The following is a 14,505-nucleotide window of genomic DNA, read 5'->3' as shown; positions in this document are numbered from 1 at the left end:
TGGACCCCAACGGCTCATAAACTAGATAGCAAACAACCCCCAAATGTATTATTTTAAAAAATCAAGCTTTTTAAGTTTATCACATTATCTTGGGGCTCTGATGATTTTTGAACGCTTAGGTTTGGCAATACGTGAAACGAAGGATATTATGGGGAAATCCAATCCTAACCATCACCTGAAGCCCTGCCGTAGACAGATGCTCGACAAATGAATTTTTGACCCTTGTTCTTCAGTAACACTCATCTAGCTTGTATTGATCATAACGAGTTTTGAATTGAAATGTATGTGTCTTTTGCCTTGTGCAGGGAGGTAGCTAATCCTGCTCCATCTGTATGCTGGAAAGGAGTCGTGAGTTCCCCCGTAAGGGAGCACACAACAGCCATGGGTGCAAGGGGGTGTTTATTTGTGTTGAGGCAATTAGGGGTGGACAGCAGTTGTGTGTGCCGGGCGGGGCTATCTTTTCTCTCTGGCAGTGAGTTGGACAGCCCTAGCCTTGGGTGGGAGGAGAGCAAGATGGCAGCCTCCTTGTGGCTGAGCTGCCGCAGCAAAGGGATGGTCAAACTACTCCTGGGTGGGAGACGAGTCGCGGGGGCTTGTGCTTCTCTCCGCCTTGGAGGAGGCTGGAGGCTTCTGCACAGGAGCCGCGAGCTGCTGGGTGAGTATTTGGCCTCAGTCACTAACAGGCGGTTCTTAGTTGGCCGCCTGTGACATTGTTAGAACCTGCTGCAGCTGTGCGGGGGACAACAATGACTTTCAAGGGCAAGGGAAGTGGATGGTAATGACGGTAATGACAGAGGCCAGGTGTCTGCGAGCAGCTTGTGGTTAGGGCAATGTATCTCTGCAAGCAGGGTCTGATGGTGAGTAGGTGACCTAGACAGAGGAGAGGATCCAAGAGGGTATCTGCTGAAGTGAGTGAGCAGTAATGTTGGGGTGTGGAGGTTTGGCGAGGGGACAAGCAGAGTGGACTTTTATGATTAGCCAGTAAAAGAGAAGGAAGAGGGTGGATAATGGTGCTCTGTTTGTCCAGTGGAAATAGGATGAGGGATGCAAGGCGTGGGGAGAAAGGAAGATGGTGGTATGGCATCAAGTTTGGTGTCTAGAGCACAAAGTGTATGGTGAACTGATTTAGACTATTTTCTAATGATAGTTGTGGCTGCTTTTGAGTTGAGTGGCCAAACAATACTGAAAACTGTACTTTCTCAAAGCCCTCTAACTCCCAAATTCCTTCTGTGATTTACCTCCATCCATTTTTCTGCTCCTGGCTCCTTATAAAAAAAATTCTTCAGTGTGAGATTGTCTGAAAACCTGTAAAACAAAAGAAAGCATTCTGTGCAAGTTAGAGGATCAAATGTAAAACTTAAAATGGGAGCAACCTTTCATTCTGAAGGGAGGATTTCTCTTCCCCACAGTCTATTTTTGGGTCTTCCTTCCCAGTGAATAGTCCCATTACCTGCCTCTAGGGTGGCTTATAGCTTTCCTAAATATCAGAGTGAAAGTGGCATGATTCTTGACAGTTTTATCACTAACCCTCACCAAAACATACCAGTCTGCATCTACTTGAGAAGCTATAAGCTTCTTGAGAAGCTATAAGCTGCAGCAGCAGAAAAGCTGTACACATGTAGAATCAAGTAGACAGGAGTACTGTCTTTGCAACCATAAGTGATAGAAACCTAATTATTTTTTAAAAATAAAACCTTGCATTCTGCTATAATTTGATGACTGAGAGAACTCTGACAGAACAGTCCAGAAGGGAAGTAAATACTCCTCCTTGTTCTAGTAATTTTCACTATATTGAAAAGTAATCCACTCACTGGTGGCAAGTATGAGTTGATTTTAGAACAATTAGAGCAAGGTAATGGGAGTCATGGGCCTGCTTTTGTTCTACTAATAACTTGGTATGGAACATCAGGCAAATTACTTTGTTTCCTTTATGCTTCATTGCTCCAGTGTCCCAACAAAGCTGTAAAATAGGGATACTGCTACTTATCTTTATCACAGGAAAATGAGATTTTATATAAAATTGAGTTCCATAAACGACAGAGAGTTTTGAGTTCCTTTGATGAAAGATGCTATTGTAAGTGCAAAACACAAGCCTTGGCAAGTGAAGAAAGACAAAGGTAGAAAGACTTGTCAGCTGAGCTCTTATTTAAGACAATGCTTTAATGTGGTTTGAAATAAAAAAAATGTTCATTTTACTACAGAATTTAGACATAAACCCCAGAAAATGAGAGATGTCAGGAAAAAAAAAGGTTCAAACCTCATGCACACCCACCCACACACGACAAAAAACTAAATGCTGTTATTTAGCAAATATAGCAAATAGGACTAGAACCAGGAATCGTTAATCAGGCAAAACACAGCAAACTGAAGTTTTGCCTGGGTAAGGACTGTAGGATAAAGTCTATAGGGATATTCAGAAATAAGTGAAATTTAATTCATAGATCTAAAAAGCTCCAAGTGGCTTCACTGTGACTCTTCCACTCTACTTCCACTCCTATTTAAATAAGCAGCTCCCAACACAGCTGTCTCAATTCCTTTCCACTTCCAGGCCACTTCTGGGAGCTGCACGGAGCAAGGGCAGTCCCTTAGCCTGGGCCCAGACTGTGCTGTCGATCAGACTTTTAACAGCCTGGTCAGCGGTGCCAACTGGGGCTGCTGGGGTCCCTTTTCGACCGGGTGTTCAGTCGAAAACTGGACGCTTGGCAACACTATGCTCAGATAAACTATTACTGCAGTTGCAAAGGGATGTTATGTGGGAAAGTAATGCTTTTTCAGCTGTCTGTTAATATGACTAAATAGTAGTAGGAAAGGAGGAGAGCCTTTTGATCGATCAAACATCTGCCGGCAGATAGTCAGTAAGTACTGGTTAGGGAGTCACTGGTATCCAATATCCATTTCTTCTTCTGTGCCTTTACACTGTGTCACGTATCACAGGCTCTTTAAAGTCAGACTAGAACTTCAAATAATTGTGATGACTTTTTCTATTTAAAGATTTTTCTATTATAACCATGGCAACTGAAGACTTCTTAAAACAGGTGCTAGAGCAAAAATAGACTAATTCAAATTGCACCCATTTTGTACCAGTCTAAGAGTAGCACACTTTCCCACTGTAGTCCATAATTGCAGTATTAACATTTCTTGCCGCTAGCCTTACTATAATGTTTTCTGAGGTACATATGCCACAGTATCTGTATTTTATCTAACCTGCAGATGGTGCAAGTGTGTTATTTTTAGAGTGGTTTGAACAATGTTATTTTAATGAGCGCTAATATTAAGGGAATGAGCTGTGTCTGACTCTCGTGGAATATAGAAGATGCGCAGTGGGGGAGAGAGAGAGAGCTGAAGTGAAATGTGGCTGGGTAATTTATTCTGGCATTGATCCAAACCTCTACTATGGCTCTTTGGTTCACATAATGAGCTCCCATAAGCAGAGAGATTTGATATGAAATTCCAGCAATGACATATGTAGACTAGTCAAAGTAATGAAGCTTAGATCTGCTTCATAATAGCAGCAAATTGGTTTATACTACATTTATATTTGAACAGGTAATGAGCATTCTAAAACTCTGTAGGGCTGCACATTAAATGCAATATAGGGCTAGAATCGTGATGAGGGAAGACACTAGCGCTTTTTCACAGAAGAAAATGGTCCCCTAACGTAGTTTTTTATATCTCAGCTATTGCTGTGTTATGTTTGCACTGATATAGAAGTGTAGTAAGTTTTGTCTTTACAAGTGGCTGGGTAATGTAGGAAGCTATGAAATAGCATTTCAGCTGAGGATGCTGCGGCACTTATCTCTAGTTCACTGCAGCTTTTCTGTTTTGACAAAGCACTTGCTGTACCCATTTCAAGGCAGGTGAAACAATCATAAGCAGTGAGCACAGAAGTTCTGACCAGTGCATTGGAAGATAAAGTGCAGTGGAAATCCACAGGATTTTTCAAATCCATTAAATTAAATCTAATGTCTGGAAGGAACATAACCCTTAAAGTGGTCACCAAATATGGAAGTGTTATGGCCTCAATGAGGATTTCAAGTTAGCATTTGTTTTGTGTTTACAAAACATTTTAAATTGATTCTCTTAAATATAGTTGGTGGTTGATATAGAAATGGCCTTAAGTAAACAGTACACGGCTATAAAAATATTGATGGCAGCAGCATGGTCTGGTGGACTGAGCATGGAACCAGAAGCCAAGAACTCATGAGGTCTAATCCCAGCTCCACTACCACCACAGTGAAGCTCTATGCAAGTCACTGAAACGTGTCTGTTTCCCCACCTATAAAATAAGTATACTGCTTACCTCCCAGGAATTAGCTAATTGTTGTACAGATTGTTGAATCTGGAAAGTGCTACATAAATACTAACCGTTATTAATACAAAGGCAGGATTACTGAGTATAGATTTCTTTTTGGTGAAAGAGAATCACTCCTCATAATTTTAATTGTTTGTAATAAACAACTGGGATTATTGCTTAAATTAAATTAAGCCTGTATGATCTGGTCCAGAAGTGATTGTAGCAGCCTTAAGAAAATGACATCAAAAGTCTGTTTTCTCTGCTCTTACTGACTTTCCACTTTGGATGGTAAAGTTGTAGGATGAGATCATGATTCCCTAGTTTCCACCAGTTGGCATTCACAAGGCTGCCTAAGTCCTGATGCTATCCCACAGCTAATGAGCTGCTCAGGTCCCAGAGACCACAAGGCAAAATTCTTAAACAAGGAGTTGGGGAATGTCTGTTTTGCTAGTGGGGCCCAAACCTGTTAGTGTGCTTTCAGCATGCCTTATACCTGTTAAACCGTGCAGCTGAAGAGCCAGACGCAGAGCACCTACACACAAAAAATGGCTAGGGACACAGGAAAATGAAAGGCAAGTGTGAGAATGGTGAGCAGGTGAGGCAGAGAGAGAGATGATTTGGCTGCTATGACATTGGGCTCTCTAAGCAGCTGACGTGGCCTAAGTACCTAGCTCTAGGAGAGGATTCGCAGCTAAGGATCCTGAGTGATGGGAGGCACTAATCTCCAGTCCATCAGCCAGATTTGCTGTGTTAGTTGTTTAGACACCCAAGCCCCTCTCCTTTCCTGGGCCTCCTGCTCCTAGCAAGCTTAGGTGGCTTCTGAGGACCCTTGTCTTAGGTACTTAACTCTCCCTATGAATTGTGTGGAAAGCTTGGGTACCTATCTCAGGACTGAGGATTCCACTAGACATCTGGCATCTAGGGATTAGTTATTGGAATGCTGAGCAGAGCAACACCTGTGTCCTTTGAGGCTTTGGACCTCAGCATCTCCATCCATAATAAGAACATAATACTTAAACCCAACTGTGCAAAACACTGTGTGTTTCCAGATGAAAAATCCGGTAGAAGTGCAGTGGTGGTGATGTTATACAAGGGTATAAGGAGTGGTTAGTGAGTTCAGAACCTGCCAGCTCCTCCCCTGCTCTCAACCAGCTTTTCATAAGGGTTGTCCTGCTCCTAGTGATGCTAGAAAGTTTCATGAGAGACATAAGCTACCCTGGCAAAAACACTTATTTTGGTATGGGTATCTACACTAGGCCTTATAATATAGTAGCTTTTAAAAAAAAAATCGCACCCCTAATTAACATCATTATGCCAGTATAAGTTTTAAGTGTAGGCCAGGCTTAACATCTGGTATTTGTGAGCCATCATGGCTAGAAATGAATGCTATATATCACTGGAAAGCTAGAGATCTCTGCTTTTCTGTGCTGTGTCCACTCGTTACTATTTGTATAGGCCCACATTAGGCATTTGAAATGGTTTTAAATTGTTTGGATTTTAACGAGTGATAAGCCCGAAGCATGTAACCAAAAATGAATAAACTCATGAGAAATGTGGTTTGTTTGTGTTAAACTCATAGTGACCTTGGAAATACCAGTGTTATCTTATTTAAAGTTTGGGCTAAGCTATCGAAATAAACAAAACATAGTTAAGTGGATGCCAGGCGCAGTAAATAACTGGTTAGAAATGCTTAGTTCAGTAGCTGGGGGGAAATGTGACAAAGTGAAATAAGGAGAAATCCTTGAAGAAAGCAGAGTGCACTTTAAACTGCTTCGGATTACTTTAGCTAAGGTCCACCAACCATCAAAGACATTACTTGTTTGTTATATAAAGCTGCAATGTTTTCTAGGGGTTCTTTGTCAGAGTTTTTCCTTGCCCTTCTGGAGCCATGCCATGATTAGAAGATATTTCCTGGCCCAGATCCGGTTGTATGTATTTGGCCAATGCTTATACAGTAACTGTTGTTGTTACTAAGGTTTAGAATACAAGTATATATGCTTATATTTTGGATGTAGCCAGCACCAAGTGGCCTTTGGACTAATAAAGAAATGCTTGTGTGGAAACTGAGTTGTGGTAAACCTTAATAAAATTATTAGATGTTCATGACATAAGAACTTTAAATCACATTATCCTTATTACCATGTTTTATTCTCAGCCTTTCAGGTTTGATATACTCATTGAGGCCAGTGTCTCAAAACAGACTGTTAGAAGTGGAACCAAGTCTGTGTATTTTATGAAAGCTTTCAAGTCATATACAGTGATAATTTCTAATTCTGGGGGTCCATAATATAACATAGTGAAAATATTTGAGTATACAAAGCCATGGACCCATGCTATGAGGTGCACTATTTCACATATTCTCAAGGATAAACAGGGTTTGGCAAACTAGTACAAGTATTCTCAGGACCAGTAACTTTTTTCTAAGCACTAGTTCTGGACCAGCAGTGATCAGAAAGAACGATTATGAATCCCCATAGATAAATACAGCCACAAAACACAATTTGATCAGTAGTTGTCTCTGGATTCACTTTACAAATGCTAAAATAATGAGTAATACTAAAGTTAAATAATTAAAGTACCAGAGCAATGAGAGGTCAGTTTCTATCACTGATTTGGAGCAAGAGAGAACTAATTAGGGAATAGAAGGGAGGAGCAAATTCATTTATATTTCTGCACTGCAGACTTTCTGGGAGCATGAACCATATATAACTTCAACTCAGTTTTACAATTCATGTGCTTTAGGGATGATGACCCCTTGAGTGTGGCTCTATGGAGTCTTTAGGGAATAAATGAACTCTGTTTTCCTCTTTCTGTGCAAGATCTTTATAGCCTGCAAGCATACTAGATCTTCGTTACAATATTTTCACTTTGCAGAAAAGGTCCACATTGTATCCGGAAAGGATGAAAAAAATACATCTTGTTTTATCTCTGCTGTTGAATAAATAAGCATTCTTCCATAAATATTTCTTTACAAGTGTAATAATTTTCTCTTTCAGTAGTCTATAGCACAATAATGAACAAGTTCAGATTTGTGAGATGTATTAACATTAATGAATTACAGAACAAAGGTGGATATTTTTATTTATTTCCTTGGATTGTTTGCCTGTTCACTCATTTTGCTTTTAACTCTCATTTTTTTCCTTTCTCAGAGATCTCAACTGTATTAACTGTGTGATAAGCAAAGGGTTTAGTGGTTAATTCCAGTGTCTTGTTTTCCAGGTATTCCTGCATTTAAAATACTCATGCCTGCACTGTCTCCTACAATGGAGGAAGGAAATATTGTGAAATGGTTAAAAAAGGAAGGTGAGAGACAGTTATCTAAAATGACAAATTTAGTGAGCTATGCATTGGTTCTCCAACTCATTATGTGGACTATTTTGTAAGAGCAGGATCATTTACTGGGTGCCAACTCTCTACTGAATACCCTATCCACAATTTGCTGGTTCTCAAAAATGTTTCTTCCTGCTGCCTATCAAGGACAAGATCCATGGACCACTGGTTCGCTGGTCACAGTCTGAAAACTACCTCTAAGTTACTTTAACATTTTTTGTATTTTTGCAAATACGTTCTTAACTCTCAAGTCCAGAAGCATCTTCACACTCCGCTTCTGAGAGCGTTTTTTAATAGTAATGGACAAATAATATTGTAGATTATTCATAATGTACACATGAATAGATTCTCATGAAATATCATAAATGATTTTTGGAATGATTCAGCAATCTAGGAATCCTAGACAACTTCAGAGGTGTTGTGAAATCTGTTATTACATTCCCAAGTTCTTATGGCAATTTGAGTTTAAACTGCGTTTTGCGAAAGAAACCTCTGTATGTGGTAATATTTCCGTATCAATGTAGTGTGAAACTTTAGTTTGTGCTAACTAAACTTTATTTGAATCTTTAAGGGCGGATATATACCCCATCATTAGTGCACTAGAATCATTAAGCTACACACTTAGGTCTTGTCTACACTAGTTTTGTTAACGCAAGTTACGCTGACGTACAGCCACTACTGGAATTAAACTGCTGTTCCATGTCCACACTTGAATTCTTGTGTTGGTGGAGTGCATCCCCACGAGCAGTGCATTGTGGATAGCTATCCCACTATGCAAATGGCTGCAGGGTGCTTTGGGAAGGGTTTGTAGTGCCTCATGGGGACAGGTACAGCGTCACTTTCTCAATCCCATTGTTCCACGAGCATCTAACTAGATTGCTTGCTGCTTTTCAACTGATCTAGTAACCTGCAGCCCAGCCATCTCTGGAAGGGGGAGGAGGACACCCCTACATCAGCCCCCACCTCCTTCCCTGGCTTTTCACAGCACAGCAGGAGTCCCCCACCCAGGGCCGTCCTTAGGCATAGGCAACAAAGGCAGCTGCGTAGGGTACCTGAAAATTTGGGGCACCACTGGGTCTTAGTGTCCACCCTTTTGTTTTCCTATCCCTGTTCTGACCCTTCCTGCAGGCTCCCACAGATGGCTGCTGTAGCCTGGTGAGTCTTCCTTGGGAGGGAATCTAGTAGTTTAAAAGTGAAAAAACCTCCAGCCTACCTGACTTATTAGCACAACATTGAAACTGTTAAAGAGACATTCAAGGGGTAATAAAGCCATTTAACAGGCATTTGCCAACCCCAAGGTATATAGTGACAGGTTTCAGAGTGGTAGTCCTGTTAGTCTGTATCAGCAAAAACAAGGACTAGTCCTTGTGTCACCTCAAAGACTAACAAATTATTTGGGCATAAGCTTTTGTGGACTAGAACCCATTTAATCAGATGTCCACGAAAGCTTATGCCCAAATAAATTTTTATACTGTCAGTTTCTGACTTTACTGACAAAAACAGTTGTGCATTAATGTAATATTTACACAGAACATGTCAGTCTACAGGACCTTAGTTTAAAATTTGCTTTAAAAATATTTCATTAGTGAGCTGGTGAAGATTATAAAATCACATTTCTAAAAAATGCTTGCATAGAGTTTTAGATGCACAATCATCTTTAGCCTTAAATGTGTGGATCTTCAGATATTAGTTTTTTAAATAAATCCTTCAAAAGACCTCCCTTATCTAAAATACACATTTTAATTACTATAGTTAAAAAAAAAAAGTGCTTCCAAGTCTTCCTATCCTTTCTGTCCATCCCTTCACGACCTCTCCCCCCACTCCCCACTGAAGAGAGCCCTTAAAGGGACAACAGTCCTTCCCAGATAGCTGGACAAAGAGTTCCCTTTCTTTACTTCTGACTATCCGACAAACTAGTTTTAAAAGAACCCTCCAGCAAAATCAGTACCTTAGTAAGACAAAATCCTTGTTATAGCTAAAATCTTTGGAAACATATTTTTTTAAAGTTGGTGAAATTTCATAACCATGTCTCTTGTTATGGAGATCAAACAAAGTAAATTACTGTTCCCTTTTTCTAAAAGCAATGAACATTGTTATGAACACACTAAACCTCTCTGATTAATTTAAAAGAATGTCTTTGTTTCAGTGAGTTAAATATGTAGTAATCTGGAATGCTGGCTTAAGATTTGAGTACATTTAAAATATAAATTCAACTTAGAAATACCGATGAAGAAAATGTAAAAGAGAGAAGAGCTGCATCATGTATTCCATTATATGTAATGTTGTATTCAGCAGGACAGCTGACTCACCCTTACTATGAAGTTTTTGCAAATAAATCTCTGACAAACTTCAGGGCATATCAAAAAACCTGTGACTGACATTTTTTATTCCCAAATTTTAGTGCTTTTAATTAGGTACTTTCTTCATGTCCATTCTGCATGAGGGAGAGTGCATGGAAGTCTGCGGGGAACTGTGACTCTCCGCCACCATGAGGCAGGCTGGGCATCTCATTATCCTTTGCTGTCAAGTCCCTCCTCCCCCTCCCCACCAGGCTGTGAGCTTGGGCTGCCATCCGGCACAGGGGCACCAGTTTAATAATACTGCATAGGGCCCCATAAATCCTAAGGACGGCCCTGCCCCCACCTCTGTCCCAACAGCAGCCCGTCCTGCCTGCCTGCCACTGTGCTCCTAGCGCCAGGGAGAACAGGATTCAGTGTTAATCTTTTGATTCCATGGTTCCCTCTGAGTTCTCCTGCAGCCTTCTCTCCCCAAAGACCAAGGAGATCTACCCCTTTCCCTTTAGTTCTGGCAAGAGTATGTTGGTTGCTGAGAGCTGGCATGTTCAGCTGGGCAGTAGTTATGTGAGCTCTGCATGCTGAGCAATTTCAAAATTTCCTGGGGCTTTGAAAGGGGAGGGATGCATGCCTGTGTAGCTGGATGCATGGCAGCAGAGTTCAAAATGGTGAACAGAATAGATTCTGGGCATTGTAGAATACCTCCTGGAGGCCAATTACGGCAACGTAATGAATGCAGTCTCTACACTGATGCTAAGGGCTTGTCTAAACAACCAAGTTTTGTTGACACAACTTATGTCAACACCCAAAAGTCGACAAAACAAAAATCGCCAAAGGGTGTTCACACTTGCTCCCTCTGACAGATCATATTCACATTGGGGGCACCATCATTGACAGTGTGAGCAATGCACCGTGGGTATGTAACCCACCGTGCAGTGTTGTGGGAAGAAGAGCTGATCGCTGCGCATCGTGCGATTCTCTCCGAATTCTCCCACAGCCCCCTCAGATGCCAAGAGCAGCATCAAAGGTAGCTCTGTGAGTTCTCCATGCTGAGGAATGGCAAAGCAGCAGAGCAGTCTATCCCCTCCTTCCCCCTACAGCAGCAGTCTGCCTGCTGCTTGTTCCTGGTGCAGGGCAGAACCAGAGCATTCCAAAGATTTGCTCTTTGTTCCTCAAATGTGATTCTGGGATGCGTTAACAGGTGTGTTGTGAGCAAGACACAAGAAGTCATTCTTCCGCTCTACTTTGCACTGGTTAGGCCTCAACTGGAGTATTGTGTCCAGTTCTGGGCACCACATTTCAAGAAAGATGTGGAGAAATTGGAGAGGGTCCAGAGAAGAGCAACAAGAATGATTAAAGGTCTTGAGAACATGACCTATGAAGGAAGGCTGAAAGAATTGGGTTTATTTAGTTTGGAAAAGAGAAGACTGAGAGGGGACATGATAGCAGTTTTCAGGTATCTAAAAGGGTATCATAAGAAGGAGGGAGAAAACGTGTTCACCTTAGCCTCTAAGGATAGAACAAGAAGCAATGGGTTTAAACTGCAGCAAGGGAGGTTTAGGTTGGACATTAGGAAAAAGTTCCTAACTGTCAGGGTGGTTAAACACTGGAATAAATTGCCTAGGGAGGTTGTGGAATCTCCATCTCTGAAGATATTTAAGAGTAGGTTAGATAAATGTCTATCAGGGATGATCTAGACAGTATTTGGTCCTGCCATGCAGGCAGGGGACTGGACTCGATGACCTCTCGAGGTCCCTTCCAGTCCTAGAATCTGTGAAAGGAGCAGCACACCATTACTTCTTGGAGCTTTGAAAGGGGAGGGATGCATGCCTGCAGGAAAGCAGAGATCAAAACACTGAGCAGAGCAATCAGGGCAGGCATTGTGGGATACTGGCGGAAGCCAGTTCTGTGGACAAAATAATCAGCAGTGTCTACACTTTCTCTTTGTCAACAATAAAGGGAGGAGAAAAGACAAAAGTCTCTCATACAGGTGGAAGTTTTTTGTCACCAAAACTGGGCATTTTTTGTGACAAAAGTCCTGTTGTAGTGTGTACGTTCTTGCTGTGTTGTCGCCAAAAGGCAGTTTTTGGCAACAAAACTTGATAGTGTAGATGAGATGATCTAACTTTTCTGGAACAACCTTTACGCCTCTTGTCAAAATGGTTTTATTTTGTTGGCAAAGCAGGAGAGTTTTGTTGGTGGGAGGAGCATTGTAGTGTGAACACCTCCACTGGTTTGTCAACAAAAGCTGCCTTTTGCTGACACAATTGTGTGGTGTAGACAAGGCCTTAGTTATCCTAATTATTATCTTGTGACCTTTCACGCTGTGGGCTTGATTTATTTATTCCCCCAGAAGTGCTAAGTACTTGCATCTTCTTTTGCTTTCAGTTACAGTTGTGGCTGCTTAGCACCTTTTGAAAATCAGACTTCATGGTGAGGTGAGGGGGAGGTAGGGGCAAGGTGTTTGTGTTAGATTTGGACCTGCCTATGATTATAAATACTATGTTTTATATGGTTCTGTGTGATTAATTCCAAGAGCTTCATTGTGTGACTAAATTGGGTTAATTCACCAAAGACACTGTTTACCTGCAGGTAGGAGGAAGAGAGCAATAGCCCAGATAATATTTATCATTGTTCATTGAATAATGTCAGAAAGTGAATAAACTTCTGAAAAACTGGATGGGCAGTGCTGGAGCCATTGGCTGTAATGTGTTGGATAGACACATCCTCCCCACTGGGCTTGCTCAACTGTTTTTTCCAGGAATGTCTCAACCCTGAGATTATTTTTGGGGGTGGGGGTGGGGAAGGGAAGGGGTGGGCAGGTTGATTATCAAAGGGTTTAAAGAGACAGACACATTCTTCAGTTGGTCAGATGGTTAAGGGGGAGACTTAGGCAGATAGTGTTGGGGAGCAGACTGAAATCCAGACTCCAGAGGGTTGGGAGAATGGGGTAAAATAGGCCGGCCTAACTCTTAAATAAGGGCTTTTGTACACAGCAGGCTACTGTGTGGCAAGCCATGTTATGAAACTTCAACTCACCAGCTTGCTGCACAGTAATGGTCCATATGGACGTTGCTAGAGTTAAGTGAAAGTCCTGGAGTGCTTCTTAACATATTACACTTTGAAGTAGTAGTACCCCAAGATGCATTCTGGGGCTTTCACTGCACTGCAACAACATCTGCATAGGATGTTGCTGTGCGGCAAGCTGTTGAGGTACAGATTGATACCCAGGCTTGCTGAACTGTAACTTGCTGTGTAGATAAGCCTAAGATAGTTATGTGTATAAATTGGTTTATTGCTTTCAGAATTCTTTCTCTTGTTATGCTGTATTCCTGCTGTTAGGATTAAACAATACTTTGTTTTAAGAAAGCTGTTTGGTTCATTGTATTTACTGCTGGTCTCAGTTCCCAGAAGGAAGAACTGCAGGTACTGAGTCCCGCAGGACCCATTAAGCGTAATTAGAGGTGGTACACACAGGTCTGTAGCCCAGGGCCCCAGTTCTAAGAGTGAGAGGGTCACATGTTTCACCCCAAAGGTGTGAAAGCTCAGGGCCTAAACCTGGCTGGCCTGTACTCAGAGAGAGACCAGAGCAGTGTCAAAAGTGCAGCTAGCCCTGAACTGTGATAAAGTTACAAACTATTTGGTATGAATTCTTATGTTTCTTCCTACTAGTAAATTATGAAAGATAAGGAACTGTTATGATGGGTATTCAGGACTGACATTTTAATAATTTAAATGACAGTCTATTCTTAAAGCTAATGGAAATTGAAAAATTTAAGTTGCCTAGATGTCTAAATCTGGAAAGACTCATTTCCAAAACCCATTTACTTTGCATGAAAAGATACTTTGGGTACTCATTTATCTCTTGCTGTCTGAGGTCTGTCGCCTGAAAAGTAATTGACCTTTATTAAAATGTGTTGGCTCTGCTAGATGATTGACTTTTGCAGTGTTTTGTATCTTCACATGCCTTGGCTGTAAATGAGGGTGCTCTAGCTCCATAGGCTGAATCAGAAGAATCATTGGTTCACACACGGTCATCAAGAAAACCTGTTTCTTTTTAGCGCTCTCATACCAGATTCCATGAAAATTCAAGTTAAGGCTGGATTTTAAATTTAATAATGTAGTCCAGGGAAAGCAACATGTTTATGACCCAATAGGAGCCGTAAAGTTGGCAGTTGTACCTTTATGCCCTGCTTGGCTTTAGGGACCAGTAAGATTATATCTTGGGCTCTAAAGACCACCTTAGTTTCACTTTAGAGATCAGTGTAGTCTGAGCACAGAGCTGGAATCGAAGACCTACTGAAGTCTAATGCTAGTTCTGATACAGACTTCTTCTGTGGTCTTGAGTGTATTTTTAAGTATTTTTTTTTCTGCATCAATATCTTTTTTTAGAAAGTGGGGATAATACTTACAGTGACTGGGTACCTCATAGAAGTGTTGAACATGACTTAGAAATTAGGCTAGGTACTTATCAGAGAATGTCAGGGTTGGAAGGGACTTCAGGAGGTCATCTAGTCCAACCCCCTGCTCAAAGCAGGACCAATCTCCAGACAGATTTTTGCCCCAAATCTCTAAATGGGCCCCCTC

The 14,505-nt window shown here is 41.4% G+C and overlaps 1 protein-coding gene across 2 annotated transcripts in view; it reads left to right on the top strand.

Moving 5' to 3' along the window:
* Window positions 1-470: 470 nt before the first annotated feature.
* PDHX (pyruvate dehydrogenase complex component X) overlaps window positions 471-14,505 on the top strand; it is a 103,712-nt gene continuing 89,677 nt past the window's right edge. The window contains exons 1-2 of one of the 2 annotated variants that reach the window (XM_030560055.1): window positions 471-655; window positions 7,514-7,597. In XM_030560055.1, the coding sequence (XP_030415915.1) occupies window positions 514-655; window positions 7,514-7,597 (226 nt within the window). In that variant the 5' untranslated portion in view covers window positions 471-513. The remainder of the gene's footprint in view (window positions 656-7,513; window positions 7,598-14,505) is intronic. The other variant, XM_030560056.1, reaches the window with a different exon arrangement.

The sequence above is a fragment of the Gopherus evgoodei genome, chromosome 4, assembly GCF_007399415.2.
Source record: "Gopherus evgoodei ecotype Sinaloan lineage chromosome 4, rGopEvg1_v1.p, whole genome shotgun sequence".
Taxonomy (NCBI): Eukaryota; Metazoa; Chordata; order Testudines; family Testudinidae; genus Gopherus; species Gopherus evgoodei.
This window is presented reverse-complemented; position numbering and strand designations above follow the sequence as displayed.